The sequence below is a fragment of the Nestor notabilis genome, unplaced genomic scaffold (genome assembly GCF_000696875.1).
Source record: "Nestor notabilis isolate BGI_N333 unplaced genomic scaffold, ASM69687v1 scaffold12829, whole genome shotgun sequence".
NCBI classification, from domain to species: Eukaryota; Metazoa; Chordata; class Aves; order Psittaciformes; family Psittacidae; genus Nestor; species Nestor notabilis.
In genome coordinates, this window is record NW_009945121.1 from 49144 (window position 1) to 74202 (window position 25059).

The 25059-nt window shown below is 40.2% G+C and overlaps 1 protein-coding gene across 1 annotated transcript in view; it reads right to left on the minus strand.

The window, feature by feature from the left end:
• Positions 1 to 6576, minus strand: part of KIAA1217 (KIAA1217 ortholog) — a 49857-nt gene extending 43281 nt beyond the window's left edge. Inside the window, exon 1 of the mRNA XM_010022737.1 lies at positions 5744 to 6576. Coding sequence (XP_010021039.1) covers positions 5744 to 6576 — 833 coding nt within the window. The remainder of the gene's footprint in view (positions 1 to 5743) is intronic.
• Between the last annotated feature and the right edge of the window lie 18483 nt (positions 6577 to 25059).

Genomic DNA, 25059 nt, shown 5'->3' on the forward strand with positions numbered 1-25059 from the left:
CCCAGAGGGGCAGGGATGGGCTCTGCAGCTGCCCCCTTCCCCTTCAGCTTCCCTGTGGAGGGCTGGAGCAACCTCGGCTCCAGAGGGAGAAAATGAATGCTTTCTTCAGCTTGTGCCAGGCCAGGGTCCATCAGGGATGCCGACACTGTCATGACAGTTCAAAGTTTTTGGTTCTCAACATTGTATTCTCTACAATGCTCCCAGCTTTGGAGAGGGAAGGTGGGAGGAACAGCCTGCCCCGCCATCCCTTCCTGTACCGGGCAGCACGGGGCAGACCGGCACTCCAGTGGCACGAGGCAGGGCAGGGTTCCCAGGGCATGGGGCAGGCTGGGGCCCCATGGGCAGGACAGGCGGAGTCATGGAGCACTAGGAGAGACGGTCAGGCAGAACAAAATGCAGGGCAGCATGTGAAGGCCAAACCCTGTCTGTTTCCAGATTAATTTCCCAGATAATCTGCCTCTCTCCACCACCCAGGAAGAGCAGGGAGGGTCTGTTGTACAACAGCTGGGAAAGAAATGGCTATTTTATCAGCCTGAGCACAGAAAGGCATTGTTTCACATCGTTTTCCTGTGAATACTGGGAGAGTCAGAGGCAGTAGCATGGTAGGGGAGGTAAAGAGGGGGCAAGGTCAGAAGCAACTCCCAGCTCTAGCAGGCCTCTCCATCAGCCTTGGCTTTGGCTTGTCCCAGACCTTGACCAGCAAAGCAGGCACATGCCAGCCTGTTCTCCTCAGGCCCGGGTACATCCAGGGCCCTATATTAGCATCTCACTCCCCAAAATCAGCAAAAGCCAAGCAAGCCCTTGCTTCTCCAGTGACTGTGCACTGGGACATCAGATTTCATCACCAGATTTCTTCTTTACAGCTTCGCTAAGGTTTCATGTCATTCCTTCCACTGCAATTAACTGGAAGTAATCCCAAGCAGGATATAGCATATTGCTGAACTCGTACCCACTTCTCACAGCAATGCTATTAAAGCATGACTTGCATGTTCCTTCCCTTTCCTGGGTATATCTTTAATATTCACATCACTGAAAAGATATTTCATACAGACACAAACTAGAACTGGGCTGTGTAAGCATTCATGTTCCTGTCTGACCCTAGGCTGTGCCGTGTAAGTCTGGCACCATGAACCAACTGGCACACTATTCTGGAGAAAGATTTTCAGTGACTTTGTATTTTTGTAGTTAAACCCCAAGTGAAGCCTGTATAGTAATCAAAAACAGTGTCAGAGAGAGCTAAAAAGAAAAACCCATTACTTTCTACATTACCCTATGAGAGAAATATTTCATTAGAAGTGTTTTTACCTCACTGGGAAAAGAAAATAAACAGGAGTTTCCCAATGGCTTCCCTAGAACCAAGTGAAAGTGTCACAGTCAGACTTTACCCCAAAGTCCCCCCAAAACAGCAGAGTACATATCCTGTAAGGATGTGATGCAATGACCAGCAGAACTCTTTCCATACTCTGCTCTCCTCCCAGGTGGAAGATACACACCAGTGAATACTTCAGTCTTCTAAGGATAAGGTTACACTCAAATTTTCTACAGCTTGAAGCTAAAGGGAAAAGGAAAGCTCTGAAGCACTGCCAGCTGTGATACTATTTGACAACTCTTATCCAGGAGCCTGCATCTCATCTTCCTACAAACAGTTCCTCCAACAGAAGCCAAAGTACAGTTTACCTTTCCTCCACCCTGTACTGGTCATTTGCATTCATCTTTTTCTGCCTCTTCAGAACATTGAACATCTTCCATGAAAAGAGATGCAACTTCAGCCCTGCATATCTGCAAAGTCCACTTTTCTTATACAATTCTCATTGCATTCTGATGGAGTCTCCCACTGTCAATGGCTTTAAAGAGTATGACCATGCACTGGGAGTCCATCCATACTTCAGCATATTAAAAAGTGAAGTGGTTTTGTGATGTGAACAATACCCAATAACCTACATGTTGCCATTACACTTTAGTCTTGAACTGCAAGCCACAAGCTGTAAATGTGATCACATTTTTTGCTCAGTTCTATCATTTTTTCTCAGTAATGTGGCATAAAAAGGATATATTGGGTTCAGGCAGAAGAGAATCATAGTGAACTCTTGCAACGCTTTTAGAGGGAAAACAACCTGTAGAGCTATCTTGATATTCTAAGGATTGTATTTTAGTGAGTACCAGCATTTATTAAATACATATTCAGCACTATCAAATAACTTAGAATTTTGTAACACAACATGTGCTCTAAATGCAAAGGATGTAAGTTAAATGGCATTTAATTTAATGCACTTTCAGATAAACAGCTTCTTTTTCAGTTTATCAACATTTAAACATCTACTTTGCCTGTAGTAACTTTCGGAACTGTCTACTATAAGCTATATAAATGGGCCATCCAAAAATATGATAGCAAATCCCTGTTTAAACAACTCATGCTCACTCACAAAAATTTACTCTCTCCCTGTATGCCTGTTTTCAGGGTTGATGACCCCTCAAAGATGAACTGCTGCAACATGTTACAACTTCTAATATTTTTGTGCACATGAATACTAACAAACTTTATTTTTATAAATCTCCATGAACTTGTATCTTCTCATTGTTCTAAAAGAGCTTTATATGGAACTCCTCTGGTAAATGAATTACTGTAAGAATTTATTCAATGCTTTATACCGCAGAAGTAGCTACCTTGAAATTACCTGCGGTAAAACAGATACAAGAAAGAATTACATGAAGCAATTAAAACCCTCTCAACTGTGGCTTAAATAACAGGCTTGACAGCCTGGCTTCCGCAATGCAAAATTAAAATGGGAAACTCCAAAAGAAAAGATTGGAAATACTGATTTTCATCTTTTATTGACCCAAATTTGCCACAGTTAACATGCCAAAGGTAATGGATCCATTTTCTTCAACAAAACCAGGATATGGTCAATGAGAGATCTGATCTGCTATAAATACTTGATATATTCTGATAAAATATACATCTGTCCTTCTTCAGCCCCAGACTGGAAAAACTGAAGGAGAATTAACAGGGGAAGAGAGATTCAGTTTAATTTCTGGCATTGTCACTATCCATTTTAATCTTTTCTCTGATTTATACTTAAACTATGCATTATTCTGAGGTTGTCACAGTGCTGCTTCAAGGTACTTTCCACTAAGTGATGGCACAAGAGATGTTTCCAGTGTTCTCAACACACTTCACTAGGGACTGAAGGAACAGCAGTGCTGAGATGATGGGTTTGGTGCTTGCAGGGTCCTCAACCCACTCCTGAATGAGTCAGGATGGGGAGTCTGTTATCAAGTGTGCAAATGCAAAAGACCTCTCTCTTCAGTCCAAGCCCATGAGACACTCAATCTGCTCTTTTGCTGCTACCCCACAACTGACACTCTCTGCATGCAGGCTGACTGAACACACCAGTTGCTTTCTGTGGCCTGATTTTTAGGCTCTTTACACAGTCATCAGCAAGTGGATAATGTGCATGAGACAGCAGCATACACTTCATTTTACCATGCCTGAAAGAGGATGAATTCAGCCCTATCTCTCCAATCCCAAAATATTCTTACTCACAGAAGCAAACACAGCTGTACTGCTTATAGGTGTAAACTGTATCCCATACACAACAAGTATGGGATACCTTTCTGCCATTATATATGTCACTTTTCAGGTGTTCATAACAACCTTGTAATTGTTCAGCCCCTGCTGAAGCAGGAAAAGAGCACCTCAGCCTGGATACCCTTAGTGTTCCTTGTTTCATTAGGTACAATCTCAACAGTATTTGTTTTTTTGTGAAATTATGTTTATGAAATTAAGTTTATGAAATGATTACAAAGCCAAAATAAGGCTTAGAGCATTTTGTGTCTGTAGAACTCAAACCCAATTCCTAATATTGCAGCAGTTAGAAAACACACCAATTTGCATGAACTGCTTTGGTACTTACAACTATTTTTTAAAAGTCACTTTCTCAAGGTTAAAAAAACTTACAACCTATAAGGGCAGCTTTCAAGAATGATTTTTTCAGTGACATGGCTAATGCACACCATGCTGAATTTTAAGGTCATGTATTTATTTGGAAATGTAATTATGCAAATGCTATTTTCATCACTGTAAATATATTCTGGGTCCAGGACTAAAACACCTGGTGCAAAGCTCCTCCTCAGGAGCTGCAGAACTATCAGTACAGTTGCTTTTTGCATATTCACAAATACACAGCCTTATGCGTATCTGAGTGAACAGATGAGATGCCCAGAGGGGAGAAAGAAAGACACAGATTGGAAACTTGTTGGTGTCTTCCCTTATTTTCAACCCCCTAATGTGAAATTTGTAAACTTTTTGATTTGAAGCTATCTCTTGGATTAGAATTGGCAAATCACAGAATCGCTTGGTTTGGAAAAGACCTTTAAGATCGTGAAGTCCAACAGTTGCCCCAGGACTGCCAAGTCCACCACTAAACCATACCACTAAGGACTTAATCTACAGGCCCTTAGTGGTATGGTTTAGTGGTGGATGTATAGTCCAAATATAGTACAAGTTATTTAAATATAGTTAAAATTATTTAGTAGTTGTAATAATGAAAGCTTGTTTGGAAATAAATACATACAAATCAGGTCTCACTGACCGTAGATTGTAATACGCCCTAACTCATGCTTTTGTGTCAACATAACTACCAAGCTGTAAGTCTGTAATTTTTGTGGATGGCTGATTTTGTTCTGTCCTCCATTTTCTTCCCACCAATGGACCTCATAACATTCATTTTTCTGGCCAAGCATGGTCAGAGGTGACTGTTGAGCAAGTTGCTCAGGTGGAAGGGAAGTTTGGGGGCTATATGAAGCTCCGTATCTCCACAGTGGTTAAGGCAGTCAGCAGTTACCTTTGGCCTCTGTGAGCTCAGCGTTTTCCAGCTATCCATCTTCACTTCCCTAAAGAGCTCTATAAAAGTTAACAGCACAAGCAATATGCTAGAGATTAGCGCAACTCATACAAATACACAGCAACTGACAGGCAGCTTAACGATTTTTCTCTCCTAGCGCAGGGTCTATGGCAGGAGAAGCCTTCACAGACCTTTGAGTAAATCTGGTCCTTATAAAGACAGGAGAGATCATTGTCATCATTGTCAGCGCATAAAAGTTAACAACAAGTCAGGTCACCAACTATTTGTGATGCTGGAAAAATCACTGGGAACAGCATTCGTGTTTCAATTTTTTCCCTGGCACAGGGTCGCTCTTCTCAGCAGTTTCCCCTCGAGGAATATTATTGTAAACAACTGTCCTATTTTTATGCAAATTTGTGTTTTACAGGAGATAAGACAGTAATGATAAATTCTTCCCATTTCCTAACAGTAGATGAGAAAAACTCCACTCCATAAAGAACCAAAATTGTAATATCAGTGTGTCATTCTTAACAGGGGTGAAATATATTCCCTTATTAGCAGGAACAGAACATCATTTGTTCTTGTAACATGATCTGGTTGTCTGGAAAGAAAAAACCTAGTTAATCATTTTATTTTATTATATTTTTTCCAATGACTGAAATTTACACAAATGAAAATAACTAGGGATTCATCATGGGTTGACAATACTTTCAGATTAATATTGGGTGGTGCTGCATCTCCTCTAAATTACTAACTACCTTGTCAGATGGCTAATAAACACTGCAGCCCAGTGCAGCAGCCTCCTACACATTACATTGTCCCCTGGGTGTTAAACGGCAGAAGATGTGTGGTTTAGGAACACTTCTCATTGCATAAATTAAGCCCCAGCTCTGCCTTACCTTGTCTCCTTGTCCTTGGGCATCGCAGGTGACCCGTAGCCAAAAGCCTGCTTGTCAACTGGAGAGGGCACTGCCTCAGCCATACCCGGGTGGCCGAGGGTGCTTCGTGCTTTCGCATCCACAAACATGGGTGGTCCTGGTTCCTTTTTGAAGGACTGGCGGCTGGGGGAAGACCTGTCAGGCTGGATGGTGTGGGGGGGAATGTGAGCACTATGGTGAGGATGAATATCGATCATTCTCATGTCAGCCACCCTGTGGGGTGAGGCAGGAGGCGTTTTAGAGCCAAGGGTAGGCAAATGGCTCTCTGGGTACTTCCGTGACTTTTGTCTGTACAAGGATTGCTCCAGCATTTCGGGCTGCATAGAGGGATTGCAGTAAGTGCTTGATGACCTCATGGCACTGCGATGGTAGGCTATGATGTGATCGGGGACATCGAGGGGGTGTCCGGAGTGGGGTGCAGCCAAACTCATCCTCCCCTCGTGAAACAAGTAGGGGTCACCGTACAGGCCTTCATTTCGGATCAGGGCAAGGTTTTTGTTACTCATGTCCTCATCTGGCTTCACATCCCGTCTCTCCAAAATGGCGCTTGGGCTGGGAGATATTGAGCGTGAGGCTGGCACGCTGGAGAGCCGGTCCCTGGGGATGGTGGCGTTGCCTGGCACACCCATGGGCCGGCCCCCGCCATAGGGAATCCTGGATGGAGAGGGAGGCATGGAGTGGGGCACCGGGGTGGAGGGCGGTGAGCTGGGCATCACGTGTGGAGGGTGCGTGGCAGATCCAGGGCGAGAAGTATTTGGGCCATCTCGGCCCATATAAGCGATTTCCCTCTGCATCTAGAAAGAAAAGGAAAAACATATAAGATGTAACATTACTGAATGTGTAAAACATGATGTGGGTTTTGACAACCTCGACATCTACAGAAAAAAGATGGAAAGAAAACAAACTCTCAAGACTAAACGATTTTTCATCTGCATAAGTAAAACACTTCAGACCTCAGTGCCTAAAAAAAAATAGCAACTATAAAGAGCAATAAAATGGGCTGCATGTTAAAGGAATATGAGAGTTTCAAAAATGCTTTTACTTACACAAATACCACCTTACCCTAATCAGATACTCACAGCTACCAAAGCTGAAGTAATGGGCTTCGGTGCCAAGGTGTTCTAAGTACATGTAGCCAGTGACAAATTTAAACAGTTTATTGGTCAAACACACAGGCTAGAGTTCACTGATTCCAAGCCAGGAAGAAAATGCTGGTGCTGTGGCATCACAAACACACTTGAAATCCTTAGACAAGAAAAATTGACATTACAACTAATTGGCATTCGCTTCAGTGCAGGAGGTAGCCTTTTGCTAATAGTTTGATGTAGTCTTTGTTGCACAAAGCACAGGAGAACAACACACAAACCTTTACTGACTGCAACACAGTCAAGTTGCACAAAAATGGCTTGACACTATAAAACATGTGCTGCGAGTTTCCTTCATTGCAAAGATAACAATGCTTGAGACAGTTTGCAAAGCAGATGCTCAGAAAGTCAGTGAATGTTTTATCATGGTTTTCTAAGCAGCAGCAGTAATTGCCACCAGTAAGGAATGAGCACACAAGGAAAAGAAAGGGAAAACTTCCATACCAACATTATTGCTTTGTTAACAGAGGCCTTGGCAAAATTCTACAATGGATACATCTGCTTCTGAGATTGTAGCATCTCACTCTGCTCAGCAATGACCTGTCTAGATGGCTGAACACTGCCCATGAGAGACAAGGGAGATATTCTCCCTCTAGCAAGCATTTTGCCTGCTCTGGTGCCATTAAGGTAAGGTGGATAAACAGGGAGATGGAGAAATCAGCTGGGTTCCACCAACTACATATGAAAGAAAAAGAATAAAATCACAGCTTCTAAAATTTGTGTTAGCGATTTCAGCTTCCCTCTCCGTCACTGCCAGGGGATTGTAGAAAACTGAGCATCACCAAGCCCAACTACACATTCCTAAAGTTACAGAATACACATTAATGTGCAAGTGGAAGCTGCTGATCTGAAGTCTTGACCATTTTTCTCCCCTCTTGCTCCTCGCTTTGACAGTATGTCTGGATTCACTGCAGTTACACTGATCCATGGCTGATGAAGCAAGAAATTACGCTCTATTCCTGCCCCACCACAGGTTTTTCCACTGCTAAGGGAATTGCGATGGCGGTGTATAAACAATAGCTGTTCTGATCACAGCAGGCTCCGCACTTGGGAATTAAAAGTGACATTCCCCAGGGCCAGAGATCAACAATCTGGAGTATCAGGTATCAGAAAGAAGAAAGGAGATAACCTGACTGTGGCACCAGCAGTAATAAATAAGTGTAACAGAACAAAGGAGCGCGCTGGGATGGGTCACAAATGAGCGAGACAAAAGTCATTGAGCCAAAGGGGAATGTGGGATATGTTTTTTTCATTTGCACAGAGAATTACTGTAGTCTGGAATTTAAAATAAAATATAACTAGACAGAATTAATAAATTTATCAGTGGGCATTCAACATAGTTTTCTATCGGCTTGAAGAAACACTGCAGTATACTGAGCTGTATTGTACATTCAGACTCTGGACCTGGGCCAGCAGAACAGAAAGACTCCTACTGACTTGAGCAGCTTTGGGATCAGGACTCCAGGAATAGGCAGCTGCAGATGTTTTGCATGGAGAGAAGAGTCCAAAGAAAGAAAATCTTCTCTGGTTTCTACTGGACAAGCTATTCCCATGCCCTGTTCAGTTGCTTCAGATGAAGCTACAACAGATGCAAAAGTATCTGGGACACAAACCATAGACATATGGGATATGCTGCATTGGAGTGGAAGGAAAATTCCAACGTTACCTTGTAGAGAGGAGAATATTTCCACGGAAGCTTAGAAAGCAACAGGTTTAACTTCCCCTGACTTCTGGACTTCGTATTCCCATATACGCTCATTCATTTCCCATAAATCAAAGAAATCTGTCAGAGAAAAATTCCTATTTTCCACCTGAATGTACTGCCATACGTTAAGATGGAAAGGAAGATTTCAAATATAGGTCTGGGCTATTGCTCAAAGTCCCGTGTCTGAGTACTGCTGTGTACATAACGCTATTTACTTTTGCTTTAAAATAGCACTTGGAGTACACAGCCTGAATCAAGACCCCATTGGGCTGGGCAGGGTGCAAACGCCTGGGCACACAACCCCTTCCTGAACAGTTCACTTTCTATTTTAAGCCGTGACTCAGTCCCTGGGTGTAGCATGCAGAAGCGGGGAGCAGTTGGAGCCATAGAGTCCAGGGTGCCCAGAGCAGGTGCAGGGACCTGGGCTGGTGACCGGGAGTCAGGCACCCTTACTGCTGCACTACAGTGTCTTTTGCTACCTTATTTTTTCTCTTTTATCCAGAATCTCCAGATTCTTTATTGATGGCAACTTTAAAAATGCGAACGGTTGTCTTTTCTTGCCTCTCATCTATATATCTTCTGTGCGACATTCATGGCACACTACTTTTATATGTACCCCACCTTCTGTGCTGGTTTTGTTCTTCGGTCCTCCACCACAAAACCCCCACGTTGCTCAATGAAAACACATACTGTAATATGCAGGCTGTCTTCATCCACATGTTCTTGGACTTCAACTGCATGACTCAGGAACAGAGAAAGAGGATATTTGGCTTATCTCAGTCTCTAAATATGAGGTGATATCACAGCCAGTTGCTTTAAGGGCAAAAGGAAGAAGATTTTTTAATGCAGTCATAGCATCATGTGCTATGTGACTGCAACCATGGAATACATTTGCCTGAGGGTGTGGTGGTCTTTAGCGCACAATTCTTCATTGTTCCTACTACCTATAGGCTTTACATCCTTGAAGTGGAAACATGTCTTCTTAATCCTTAGGTTAAAATATGGCAAATGGCTAGCAACAATTTCCATATAAAACATTTGAGGGGAAAAGACATCACTTTCTTTTTTAAACAGAGCAATAGAGACACTGAAGAATGTCTTTATGTATTATAGAGTGAACATCATATAAAACCAATTGTGTTCTTCATTTCAAAACTACTTGGCATACTCAGTAACTTGCTATATTTTTAATGTGACTGTGTGCAGAAAGGTGGCAAAACAGCTATCCATCCACCCAAATGGATGACCTTACAAAGAGTCTTGCTCCTGGTAGCTCATATAAAGGGTGAGCAGACCCAGTGTCTCTGCATAGAGCAGAATACAAAGCTTGTGGCAGGTCCTGGCATCTAGAGTAGCACAGTTACCCTGAAAGAAGGACAGAGCTGTGGTATCGTAAGCCTTATGGATACCAAAGAGCAAACTGCTATACAGTGCTTCATCAGCTGCTGGTTTCTGCGGTTCAACTCAGTCTGACATCCATTATCAGGACTAATACAAAACTATGCTGATCTTTAGCCTAAATTTGTTACAGCTCGTGGCCTGTCCCAACACGGGCATCTCACAATGAAAAGAACCATCGTTACTTCTGTTTCTCCAGTTGCCTTCAACACATCATTTGTACCCGTGGCACACACCAGACAGGGCACATGCTGTCGTGCCTGCATGCACACCAGGGCAAGGCCAGCACTAAGCCTACACTGATACAGTGGCACCACACCAACACTTTACCACACAGCTGGGTACCAGAAGTACAGCCTGACTTGTGCCATTACCTGCTAACATCTCACAGCAAAACACAGGCAAAGTAGGCCAGAGTTTCTGACCTGGCAGCCCTTCCCATTGCTCTCCCAGGCCTCCTCAACATCAATAGAGAACACAGCGACTGGCTTTGACCCAAGGATTTCAGCCTGCCAAAATACCTACAAGAAGCATGTTCCCTAGATAGAACTTATCCAGGCACCCTCTTGGAGACACCCTGGAGTTCCCAGCAGACTCCATTAATCACCTCTCTGGCATGCGAAGCTATTACTTTTCTTACTTTCCCGTTGACACCCTGAATTTCCCTGAGGAAACTGCTCCTATGCTCCTCAATCTGGCTCTCCCAACAGTAAACAGAAGACAGCTGCAAAGAATTTTATTGAGAGCTTGGAAAGTCTTTGATCTAAAAGCTACAGAAACACTAAGTACTGATGCAATACTGATAAATTCAAGTATCTGTAAAGTGACCTTTTATGGAAATTGCTCACCAGAAGAAAATCCTCTAAGAAGGAAGGCAATCCTTCACTTTTCTAATCAGGAAAGACTTCATTAAAGAACCCTAAATCCAACAACAACACAATCCATTAGTTTGTTTTTTCCTCGTAAAAAAAAAATATAAATTGACAGCTTCATGATAGTAGTTGTGCAAAAACCTCAGTTTAATCAGTAGTTGCACTATGTGATACCACTTCTGTCATGACTGATATTTCATCAAGGTTGGTTTTGGACAGCTGAAAGCATAAATGCTTTTTTTGCAAAACCCAGTCTATATATACAGTTTGAATATTTCTAAAATAATATAATTTGCAATAATAAATAGTGCACTTCGAAATTATAGAATTAATAAACAGTCTGAAAGGAAATTTTTTAAGTATCTGTACCATGACTATACGTCTGAAGCCAAATCCTTATGCTATCAGACATCACTGAGAGGTTGTCACACTTGACTGTTTTTGCCTTCTTATAGTATGCCTTTAATTTCCTATAAGTTTCCCTACTCTATTGGGTCATTACAGCAAAAGAAAAAAAAAACCAACCCAGCCTGGCTGCAGCTGCGAGTTCCTCCAGCTGCCCAAAGCCATACTTGAAAACTCCAAACACCTTAGCATAATTTTTAGCTTTTTCTGGTCAGGAATTTTCCAATGAAGAATTCTTTCAGCAGACAATGTTAATCCAAAAGATCTAAAACATTTGATAAAAAAAACAGTAAAGACAAAGGTTGAAAAAAACCCCACAACCCACCCAGCATATTTCAGTCAAATACTGACATTATTTCTTATCTGACATCCTTGAAGTGCTGTAGACTTTTGGCTTTCCAGATTCATAAACCTGGGACAACTCAGAGTTTGGTCTGGGTTAGAGACCCCAGCTCTTTCATGGTATCTTCAGCAGAGTGGGTACTTGGTCATCTTGGGCTGATCTTCTAGACCACGTAGTAAGACATGCCAGTGGTTTCAATGTCCATCGCTCCTCAGCAGTGGACTAGACATGCCAGTGGTTTCAAAGTCCATCACTCCCAGCAGTGAACTAGAAGTTTATTTGGCAATTTTGGCTAACAATGCACCTTCTGATGCTCAAAAGACAGAGTTGAGACCATGAAACAGCTGACCTAGGCTAAGATGGAGACCTGGCCTCAGCTGAGTCTGCCCCTGCAGACTCTAAGAGCTGCCAGGGTTCACAACTGTTTTCATTATGGGAACCACATGCTGGTAATATAAAACTTATTTCAAATGTTCAAGTTTCCCATGAATGGGAACTCTAAGACCCAGTTAGCTGTTCTTAAGATGTCCCAAATATTTGCATTTTTTTTTCTGCATAATTTTCCAGACAAAGAGTTGCAGAACCCCCTGAGAAATCTCTGCACTTATTATAATTAACTTCCCGTTCTTAGCAGGCATCTAGTTCTTTAGCTCCATTTGCATGGTTTTGGTATATGCCCAGTTGTAAATTCTCCATATTGGGGTGAAAGAAGAATTGAGCTAAAGACTCAGAACATCTATGAAACTGTAATTTTCTGGTTCTACTGACTGATTACACCAGAACAGAATACCTAATTGGACATATACAGACATGGCAAGAGAATCACCAAGGTTTTCTTCTTCCATTTATGCTCAATTCTATGTTTGCTTGGTTTTTTCCCCTTCATCAACACCACCGCCATCAGACAACACAAGGTGTTTCTTATGATGAGACTGTGATGATAAATGACAGTAAATTCATCCAGTCCTCCAATTTCTCTGTTCACAGACTTTTTTTTTCCATAGGCTCAGCTGGCTAGATGAAAAAAAAAAGCTGACATGGACAAAATAGGAGAACCAGAAGATGATGTTCACTGTTCTAGGAGGTGGAATTTAGAGCACATAAATGTGACCCTCTGGAAAGGAGGCATCCTGAGTGAACCACTGAGTATGGTTCATTACCATACTACTCAACATCACTGCAACATCCATTCTCCATACCTTTCTGCCAGTTGTGCTGGTGTACACAAAGGTTATGACATAAGCACTGTTTCATCCCCAAGAGCAGAATTTTTAGGATACCATATTATAACTGCTACAGAGCATCAAACACATTCTTAACATTACTGTCCCTTATTTTATACCTGTATCTTTAATGCACACTTGTGCACGAACCCAGTCCCTACAGCGATACAAATGTTTTACCTCAAGGTATTTTACATGTCTCAGTATGTCCTTTTATATCCCTGACTACATATAAACGTAATTCATACCATATCCTAAAGCTCCCATGGGGAAAACAAAGAATACCTAGTTCACTTTTTAGGGAATGCAGAACAGATCCGTAAAATACTAAGATAACCACAAAACAAATTTAATGGTAATATCAAAAATAATGATTGATTGCTTCACCTTGCCTTTAAGTCAACACGCATCCTGAGTACTTGTTTCTACAGTTAAAACCACCAGCAGTCTTATTGCACTCTTAGACAACATTATCACCCACAGACAAATAAAACAATCTTTGATAAGATTTTTTGCTCTGAAACAATTAAAGGCACTTACTGTTACTTAAGGAAATCACTTGTATGGTTACAGCAGTGAGATGAACATTTGGTTCCACTTCTTCTAATAAAGCACTTTCTGTTTTCAGCCTTGAATCTAAATCCTCAGTCTACAGTGTAGTATTTTGTATATCCATGCCTTCTGGGGAAAGGTTTTGAAACAGTAAAAACGTTCCTTGTTCCCTCTGCTCACAACAGAGGTAGGCCATCTTGCTTTAACCGGTCATCTAAGTAACGCTGCTTCAATAGACTGAAGTACTTTTCCACATGACAAGCCTGCAATTTCTCCTCCCCTTCGAAATTAGTCACTAAATAACCTCCTTGGCATGTCACCCAGTCACAAACTGTGGAACACTATGTGATTCAACTGCTCAACCATTTTTTAATGTGTGCCCATAAGACGTATAGAAAGAGACTCACATTATGGAATGAAGCACAAGAAAGACTCACAAAGGTGAAAGCCATAACTAAAATAATGAGTAACCTCTGTTAGGTAAGAGAGTGCATTTCAAAGGCAACAACATGAAACACATACATATTAAATCCCTAACAGGTGAAGTCCTCCAACTATTTAGAAAACCCAGTACATACAATTCTAGGAAAAAAAAAAAAAATCACAGCACTTATAAACTTAGAAGCTTTTCTCATATTCAGATTTGGTAAAAGGAAGTGCAAAGCCCCTCCCATGGAGGCGGCTGTCTACTCATTAACAAGGCACCTGAGCTGCTTGGCTAACCTGAACTTTGGGGCCCCTATAAATCAATTTCATTGTTATCTTTGCAGCACACCACATTAGACATGATGATTTCATTTTGTTTTTAAAAGAGTACAATAGAGAAGGGAAATGTAAAAAAAATATTAGAACAGAAAGGGTGCTTCCCTCCCTTCCATCCCCTCACCCCAAAATACCACAGAATATAAAAAATGTCTTAAAAAAATAGTATTCACAGTCTAAAAGAGATGCAACTTAAACATCATAGGGAAAAATCTCATGATATGAGCAATCCCGTAGTTACCTTCTTGTTGGGGGGTAAGGGCGTAGTTTTTTTTGCTGTTGTTTCGTGGTTTCTTGGTTTTTTTTTTCACTTGTTTTTGTTTTTATGTGACCAAAAGAATGCCTATATCATAATAACTGGCATTCAGAAGAATCAAAACACAATTTAAGCACATGACTATGAGCTAATACTGCTGTAAAGAACCGGTTATAATGGGACCTTACTGGAGCAACATTTCTGTACCACGTATCTGCTCTCAGTCCCTCAGCCATTAGTGAGGGAGGCATCATTTGTTTCCGCTACAGAAGGGCAACCTGACACAAAGGATGTAAGTAACAGGCCAAAGATCATAGCAGATCTGGTAGCCAAAACTAAAAATCCAGGTGTTCCACCCCTTATGGCACCCAGCCCAACAGCAGAGAAGTCCTCCAGCTCTTTAGACAGCTGCTGTGCATTCTCATTTGTAATGTACATTGTAAATTTATATGCCATTATTGGTCTTGTATTAGAACTTCATGAAATGACATGTAGTGTAATATAAACTGTATTTTCAGAAATGTGAAAAATACTCATTTTGTCTTAAATGTTTAGTTTTCTGTTTTGTTGTAAAACATTTTTAAATATTATTTTTATTATATATTTGCACTAGAACTATAATGAAGTATTATTACAGCACAGAAACAATGTTAAACTTATTTATTTTTATTTCAGATTTAATCAGTCAAGGCTTGTTTCTTGCTGTATAGCAGTAAAGCAGTATTTACCATTGAAGCATCTGGTTTATATTTGGCAGGTTTAACTAACCAGTCAAGCATCCCCTTTTAATGAATGGATGTATATACTTGACCTAGTTAAAAGCTGCTTAGGTATGCTGACCAGTCAGACTCAAAAACATCAAGAGCAAGAAATACAAGCAAATTACCGTAGTACACTTCTATGCCACACATGCTTTCCAGCAGTTGCAGAGTACATTCTTCCATGTTCTTCCTCACAAGCTAACAAACCTTCAGTGAGAAATCACATTATTATGCTAATATACAGGATAAAAAAGACCACTATATTTCATTGCAGTTTCTCTGCGATGAATTGCAAGCTGGAAGGATGCACATTTTCAGTAATTGGACTCTAGCATGATAAAGTATATCCCAGAACATCAGACATACTATAACTAGTTCTCCATACATCTGGCACTGTATGCAAGAGTCTTCAAGTACGTCTGATGCATATGAAAAGTTTTTCATTAGTGGAATGAATCTTCTTTTAATTTTAAAATACATCAGGCACAACATCATAAATATTACACAGATATATCATTACCAAGGGTGTAATTTAACTTGTAGGTTCTAACAATGCGTACAAACCATTCAAGCATCACTTTCCGTTTCAATTACTTTATCAGAGCCCTCAAGCGCAGCCTAACTTGCCATGTATTATCCCATGTTTAATTACTTGCCATATATTTGTTTATAACGTACTGTACAGAACAAGAGTTCCTTTTCAGTTTAATCCTCTGTAGAAACAAAGGGCATGCCCCCAAGAGGCGCAGCACCCTATACTTCCGTGAGATCATGCTTGGAAGTTTAGGTTAGCTTATTACTTTAAAATCAGTGTTAATGTCTATGTTAATGATAGGCCCAAGTTACAACTGAGCTAAATTGCCACTCACCCTACTTTCTTCTATGTTAACAATATTGATCTGTTGGACCTTTCCATCAGTTTGAACATCACATTATTCTTTTTGTTTGCTTCTTTCATTTTAAGCAGAAAAAATGTTAGAGACACAATATCAGTAAACCACACAATTATGAAGATAGGGAATATTTTGAAGTTTACTGTGGGGTATACAGATGTGGCACAGATGTAACTTATTGCTTGACTGATGATCAAAATTCTTTGTCCCTGATAACAGCTCTTTTGGTTCCTATTCCCTTAATAATACATTCATAGATGGAAATAATTAAGCAGTTAATGTCTTGTACTGCTGTAAACAACTGTTTCCTTGACAGAAAACAGGGAAGAACTTACAGGCTGGATTGCTTGTCACTAACCCAGGACGTGGTTTCATTCTCACCACTGTGGAGCAAAGCTTGTGAGGGAGTCAATGGGGTTTTTCTTAAATGCAGCAAGTTAGCTCAGTCCAGCAGAATCCAAATTGGATGGCAGTTTGCTTATGATGTCTTTTACAGCTGTATTACAAAAGAAGCATTTCTCCTGCTTTGTTTTAGGTTGGGTTTTGGTTTTTTGGGGTGGGTTTTTTTTTGGGTTGGGTTTTTTTTTTTGCCACCAGTCCTATAGCCTACCCAGCTTCTAATCCTGATCCAACAAACTAACCGTATGGAAGGACAAACACCTATGTATGGACTTGTCTGCAGGATTTCCTAAATCTGCAGTCTCTGATACACAAGACTCTAACAGGTATGTGGAGAACCACCATTAGCATCTTTCTTCCACCTGTTTAGGCAAGCACCATGACAGAAACCTCTCAGTGTGACTATCCACTTCCTCCAGTGAAAGGAGAGATATCAACCCCTAGCTTTGCTTTCAAACATTCAACAGAGGAAGAAAAAAGTGGTCATATCCAATCCTGATCCCTGAACACAGACCCCCAAGTTGCTGACCTTTACAAAGGCACCGAGGTGACACACACCCTAGCACCCAGCCAGGCTGTGCTGGTGCCACGCTGCATTGCACACTGCTCTCTGAAACCCCTGATAAGTCTTTCAAATTGGCCTCAACTTTCCCACATCAGCTCTCCAGCCCTCTGCCCATATTTATTATACCTGCAAGGATGTGTGTGGTGTTTCCCTGAAGACCAAAATCCTACAGAAGCTCTTTGAATTTGAGAGGCCAAGCTAAACAAACAGGGAGGGAACAGAAAAGTTCTGGCTGCCTGACATACGGGATTTGAGATTATGTACAGACTACACTATCTTCTCCTAAACATACATATTGTTTGTTATTCCCTCTGTTTACTGATTCCAAAGGCATGCAGTGAAACCAATATGCTTTGGTGTAGACGTAAGTGCCATAAAGTTCTCTTATTCTCATTCCAAACTCCCTAGTTCTTAAAAAAAGTGCAAACAAACAAAAAGCCCTCCCACGTCTCAGAGCACATAACTACGAGCTAGAGAGAACCGCTGTAAAGGGGACAGGCAGCTCTACAGCTTTATTGCTGGCAAAGCAGCACATTCAGTAGAACAGCTGGAGCTTGCAGTGTGGAGCAACTTACATATGAACCCTTTGAACTGGACCACAAGTGAGCATCTGAGCTCAAAGTGAACAATGCTTCACTGTAACGTGTAGATTACGTTATGTATACATGCATACATACATGTTTTACACACCAGCAATACATTTTTGGTCTATCCTTTGGTGGTGGCAGACCAACGTAACCAAGAATTTTAGATTTTTAGGGATTTCAAAAATTAAAGGCAAGCAAGTACAAGTGGGAAATCCTGTGCTGGAAACTCCATAAGCCTCTCAAAATTTATTTTAAGTTTACAAGAGCAAATATAGCCAACTCTCACTGGAGTCGCATGAAGAAGGTTCTGCAAAACTGAGCTATTACGTCAGGTCTGCAGTCTGTCTCTCTACCCTGTAATTTAAACCTCATGCTTCCCCCTCGTTTCTTTAGCGATTTAAACAAAGATTTTCGTAGCTATAGGAAAGTATCACAGAATGTATCGCAGACATATCTGCGTTAAGCACCTCTCAAAAGCTAAGACAAGCACTATTAGTTGCTCTGTAGTGAGGATTTCTCTCATCTAATATTGCATTAAAAGACAGTCAGCCAGGCACCCTCCAGAGTCAGCTCGTTCCCTCTACAGCCAGCTAGGACAAGATGCCCTTTGGCTTTCCCAGCCTCTTGCCACTGAGTCCAGTGGGCAACAATTTCTACCCTATGCTTGTAAGGATCAGACTTTTTTCCCGAATTCTCTATAGCGATGATTCTATGATTCTATGACACTGGGAAGAGATGAGTAAGTAAAGAAGAATAACATGGGAAGGTAATAGGGAATTCAGAGTGTAAAACTACACAAGAAAGAGGAAAAAAAGACAAAACAAAAAGGGAATGAGACAAGGTGATGGGAGTTTGTGAAAGAGGCCGGAGATGAAAGAGATATTGGAGATGGAGTGCTGAGAACTAAATAGGGAAATAAGAAAGGGATAATAAGAAAAAACAGCCAAACAAAAAACAAACAAACCAACCAACCCCTCAATTAAAATAGGAGACCTGAACTAGGAGGTGAGGCACTGATGGGAAAAAAAGGGGGGTTAAAGAGACTGTACCATATGAAGAGACATTCAACGACAACAACAACAAAAAACTATGAAAGAATAAGAAAACAGAATGAGAATGGGAAAATATGAACTAATGCAAATTTTCTACAAGACTAGATAATTTTGCAATAGTTCTTGTTATTACAATGCTGGAAGCCTAGCATAGCAAGCATGGGGGTGATAGAGGAAGAATGGAAGGAGAAGAGGGAAGAAGTAAATACATCCAACACAAACTTCTTTAGTTTGTTTTAATGTTCCGAGGCTTTGTGGGGTTTTGGCAAAGGTGGTCAGAACATGAGGATGGTTTTTAGGAAAGAAGTGAGCAGAGCACTTCAGGCAAATGACTTGTGAATGCTTGAGGACATGGGGAATGAAGCTACAACCATTACTTGCCTTTGCAATCCACTCTCATATTCAAAGCAAAGATATTTGAGATGCACTTTGAAGTGACAAACGGCTTTTGAAACCTAGCACTGAGTTCAGCCATTCCCACTGAAAAAGTAGTTAAGGTTCAAAACAGTTCATCTCCTTCAAACACTGCAGAAAATAACAGCTTTTTACAAATTAGGCCTTAGTGCAGCATCTCCAAGACTCAACATGCAGCAGGACTGAGTGCTGAGACAGAATGCTGATGTGGCTCTTGCCCTCTGTACCTGTATGGTCATTAGTGTGGGACAACAAAAATTCTGGTTTGATGAAATCACCACCAACCTCTGACAAGTGGCAAGACATGTATGTGTGTGCATGCACATGTGCACGCAGCTTTTACTTTGCAGTAAACTTTTTCCTGTATCAATTCCATTGTGTTATCAATGCCCTGACCACACAGACTTACAACCCCAAGCACATCTGCACAGCAAGGGTTCTCTGGCCGTCATAATGCCCAACAGTCCTTCCCATTCTTAGACTAAGACCATCTTCTTTTCAGGTGTAAAGCAAGAATCCAACAGAAAGACAAGGGGAAAGCAGTATTACACTTCTTGCCTTAAAACATTGACACTATAACACGCATCAGCTTAAATCTAGCTAGAGGAGCAGGCTTTATATTTGGACTACCCTGGTTACACCTGTACTGAACCTGTTGACACTCCCTAGGTGACATTGTCACAGATTAGCCATCAATGAGACAACTCCAGTGACACGCTGGGTGAACTCTGCTTGGAAGGGAAGGGAGCACAAGGCCATGTAGAGCCTGACCCAGAAAAGTCCCATGAGAGTTTCCAGCCCAGCCAGCCTAGATGTGGCACACTTTTAATCGGCCTGACTAAAATCACAGTGCCTCTGTGTGGTTTGCTTCTCCAGCAACATTTCAATGTTTGAGCTATCAGCCTGCTTCCAGTCTGTATTACTTCATTCTTGGTTGAAAAGATGGGAAACATCCAGATCAGTGAAAAGACACTCATTTCTGCATATTTACAAGTGTATTTCATTTCTTACAAACAAATGGAATGTGAGAGTTAAAAAAATTGTTAAAATTATCCAATTAAGCAGAGAGAAGTTAATAAATCTCTCATGATTAATTTTCCTGTGCTTCTTTAGTGTACTCTCCAGACAGAATAGCATGGTGAGTATGCTAAGAAACCTCTTGGCACTTCAGCCAAGATTTTTCAGGGTGTTATCACAAATTACAAAAATATAAACACACTGAAACATAACACTTTTAAATCCTAAAAAGGTTGGATTTACATAATTACATCATTGGTTTGCCAACATCCACATTTATCTCATCAGTATAGTATGGCCCACCCATCCCATAAGCTATTAGACTGTTTAGACCGAACATATAAAAGCTGTTACTGATTTTTTATTAAAGTTAAATTATGACACCCCTTATAACTAGTGATGCATTCTAACCAACTCTTTCTTTTGCTTTCAAACTAACTGTTTATTTCTTTTGCTTTTCCACAGCTGCTTTTTAGGTAGAATTTCCTGAGAACAAACAGGAGTCGTGTAATTCATGAAGATGCAGCAAGCATTTCTTCTCCCCTCCCCACTCTCCTTGAAAAGATCAAGCACATCACATACATAACAGACAGCCACCACCAAAGCAGGAAGCCAAACCCTTCAGACCAGTCTAGGTTTCAGCGCTTCCTCAGGGCACCACTGAACTGATGGGGTCATCCCTTTTTTTTCCAAAAAAGGAATAGTTTCAAACACGTACAGTTCTGGTACAGATCAGCATATTTATTTGGTTTGAATATGTTGTATATCAGATTTCTGCTCTTTAAAAAAAGAAATACTGCTAGTAACTGCAGTCATAAATCAAAATAAATGCATGGCTTTCTGACTAACAACTCAGCTCTTATTTTTGTTCCATATTTGTGTCTCTTCTCACTGCAGTGAAGCCAAATAAAACGGAATAAATGGATATGGTTAAATGAACATAAAGAAAAGCATAACGCTTCATCTCATCTGGCATTACCAAACAACTGAGTCAATATACAATTTCTACTACAGATACATGGAATAGGTTAGGATGTAAACAATATAAAAATGTTATAAAACAGAGCTGATAGTTAAAAGACCTGAGAAGTGTGTTTACACCTGATGCCGGCTGTATCCTGTTTCTTCCAATATGAGGACATAGCAAATCAGAATAAATAAGTTGCTGTGCTGAGTTTTGGAGTCAGCAGTATCAGCAGGAGAAATGGTCACGGAAGCCTTATATACAACTGGATTTTGCAATGTAAGTGTCCAAGCTGCACAGCATCTCACAGCCATAAGGCCCAGCAGTAATTGCAGTTTCAAATACATCTTTTGCAACGTTAGAAGTGCTATCAGTGCCTCAATTTAGAATTGTCTTAGATCACAAACTTCTTTCTATACTGTTTGAGCCCTATGCTTTCTTTTCATTTTACTTCCTTCTATCAAAAAAATATACAAATTCATCAGTGTGGCTGAAGTGAACAACCTAGTTTACCAAGGTCAAGGTGTCTATAGTAAATATTGACAGATAGTGGGACTAGCCTTTTACTCAGCACACCCTTTACACTTTAGTCACACGGAGATCTAATTTGCAATGATGTAAGAAAGGCATATATTCACACAAAAAATAATTTCAGCATCACGTCATTTCTCATGGAGTCCTGTTGCCTGCCGATATTTGCAACTGTCTTGCTTTTGCCAGCTGAGGCTTTTTTTAGCACCAGATCTTAACATGTATCCAAGAAAAGATATTTTTACTGCTCATATTTTCAGAAGTCTGATTAGTTTTCCAGAGCCCTTGTTAGAAAAAGTACAATCCAACAGAGAGAAGAATCAAGGTCCTCAGATATGTAGCTGTGTTCTCCCAGACATAAGGTACTGGTTAACTCCTCTTTGTTAAAAGGAAGATAGGAACAGAATTAATTCTCTTTAGCATTCATTAGTCTTATCTAGAGGCAAGTAACTAATAATGTACTTAAGTGAAGATTTGGCGGAAAGCAGAGGATTTGGGTCATGATTCCACATTTTGGATTTGTAAAAAATTCCTTGGGAAAACTAAGGTCCTGAATGACAAGCAGATGGCAGGTTTGAAGAAAACAAAACCAAAAACATTTCTTCTAACCTCACCTGGGTTCTAGGAACCGTGGTACCAAAATATCCACCTGCACAAAGTGATTTTTAACCCCTGTTTGAGTAACAGCTCATCTGGAATACTAACTGGAAGTCATAAAGCTTGGATGGACTTTGGCTTACAGGACTCCAGCAGTTAACGTAAGCTACCTGGTTTACAAAGGAGGTAATAGAGGACATCCCCTCCTAATAAGGAAGGTCACAGCTGTGAGCATTTTTATCATCTGTCAGTGTGTTCAGGGAGGTCTGGCAACATTTGACTCTGCCAGCTACTTAGGAATTTCAAGTATATAGCCAAATTAGTGCAAATTGTTCTACTAAAAGGAAGGGCAGTGAAAAAAAAGAAAAAAAAAAGAGCAAAACTTCTAAAGAATTGGAACAACAAAACATTATGTCAAAAGAGGTGGAGTAAGAATAAAACCAGAAAATAGCAGACAATAAAAATCGACTCAGATCCAATCCTTATGTTGTTATTCAGGGCAAGCTCCCACTGAAGGCAGTGAAAACTTTGCCTGAGAACCTCAGACTTATGTGAGAGATAAGAATTCTAATTTTAATGAAGGGCTGAAAAGACCTTCACACAAGATGAATCATGTGTTGTTACTAAGTAACTTCATCAGCTCCAGGGCAAGCTCTAAGCAAACCTCAACATGAGAGGCAGGCTAGCTTGAATACAGGCCTGTTAGTGGGAAATAAAGAACTCTCCCCCTAAAAATTCCCCTAAACCAACTGCATTGTGGTTGCAAGTTGATGTGTTTTCACAGATGAAACTCTGGGGGTTTCCAGGTAACTGGTTTGTGCTATCTACCATATGACACTCCTCTTACACTAACTGTAAGATTACTGCATGGGCGCAGCAAGCTCATGTTCCTTGGATGGTTCAGTATCAAGAACATGACACTTTTGCTCAACAGCCAGCTTGGTATAAACTTAAAATCCACCCTTATTGTTTGAATATTTTAAAAAAGATATGTTTTTAAATGTTGGTATAATAATAGGATCTATATAGTTATATGCCTAATACAAGATGTTTGTGAAATAAATATAATACACCAAAGCACATAGCCATCATATAAAAAAAGCCACAACCAGTATCCATCCAACTGTAACACAGGGTCTGTATCTTTAAACAGACTGAGTTTTTGCCAGAAAACATTTGAGATTTATATACTGGTTTATGTGTAGCTAATATTAAAAAAAAAAAGATTTTTTGCCTTAAAATTCTATCCTACCCACTTTCCCAGTAACTTTATACAGGAGTAGGTATTGTATATCAAAGGACATATGAATGAAAGAGAACAGGTACATTTACAGTCTTTCATCACAGTCTGATTTGATGCAGCTACTTCTCAGTGTCTGCAGCTCTGTAGTTGCATAAATAATTGGCAACTACTGACAACCCCTTCAAAGCAAAAGTAGTAAAAATCAGTAAAAAAAAAAAAAAAAAGTCCAGAACATCAGAAACTTCTTTTATAAATTTTGTTCAAATCTCAGCAAGATTTGTAATGGCAAGTTGGAAAATAACTGTTTAATACATAAACTAGACATAAAATCTGAGAGCAGAGTTTGGTGATTTAGAGAGCAATTAAACATTTATTATTTTCTCATATGGCTCAAGGAAGAAGAAACAGTTTTCATTGTTCTGATTTAAATTCCCAGTTTATATGAAAATAGCTTTTAATTTGGATGAACAACAACAACAAAAAAAAACCACACACAAAAGAAAAAAGAAAAGGAATTAGATATCTTTCATTATTTATAAGCATCATCTTACCTTACATGTCTTGCTGAGTTCCGTTTCTAAATGGCTTTGGCAGGTATTTTAATTCAGAATTAATTTCAGCAATACATGCCCATTACATCTTCCTTTAAAATAAACTGCTTTTTCTCTTTTCCTCAGACAAAGTATGTGGGCTAAAAGAGCTGCAGCGTCTCTGTTCAAGAGATTTCATGGACACTCAGGCTTGCTTTCTACTGTATGAAAGTTAAATCTGAGTAAGGAAGGCATTTTTCCTGTCCCGGAAATCAGTATAACCAAAACCAATGCTGAGCTAATGAGAAATGTTTCTTCCATGTGTTCTGTTTGGCAGACGCTGCAAGTCATATCAAGGAAACACGTGATGTTTATAAATACAATATGGCTCATGTTGTCATAACCTCTCAATGACAAAAAGAGCATTAGAAAAAGCAGACAGCAAAACAGCAGGAAAGATGAGATTTGTATCATTTGGAAGGTCTCTATCAGATAATAGAGGTATTAGCCTTTGCTTTTTCTTTTTTTCTTTTCCTTCCCAAAAGAAAACAAAGTTTTATAGTAATAGGATCAGTAAGGCAAACACCTGGCAACTTATATAAATGCTTTCCTATAGGCATCCTAGCACTAAAATGCATTTACTCGATTTATTGCTTGAATTCTTTTCCAATAAATACTTTTGTTCTAAATACCTCTACGTAGTTCAAGGAGCTGTTATATTTTTCTAGCCATAGTATGCAATGAAGAAATGTAATTCTGGCAGCATTTGCAGCTTTGTGTTTATTGATGTTAAGATCACATGAATCCCATGAAAAGAAGTTAGTTAAACATCCCAAAAGAAGCTGGATGTATGTTTACAGCTACCTTAAGAACACAGAAGGATGATCCTGCTTTTATTATCTCTTTCCTTCCTGCAAGCCAGCTCTGAGTTTCAGGGTCCTTGAATGCTTTAAATTCTTGGGGAGCTGTTTGAGAGGTTTTAGCACTTGTAGGGTTTTTTTAAATTCACAGATCGCATCTACCTCTAGAGTGTTAAAATACTGGCAACCTGCTAGCCAGGCAC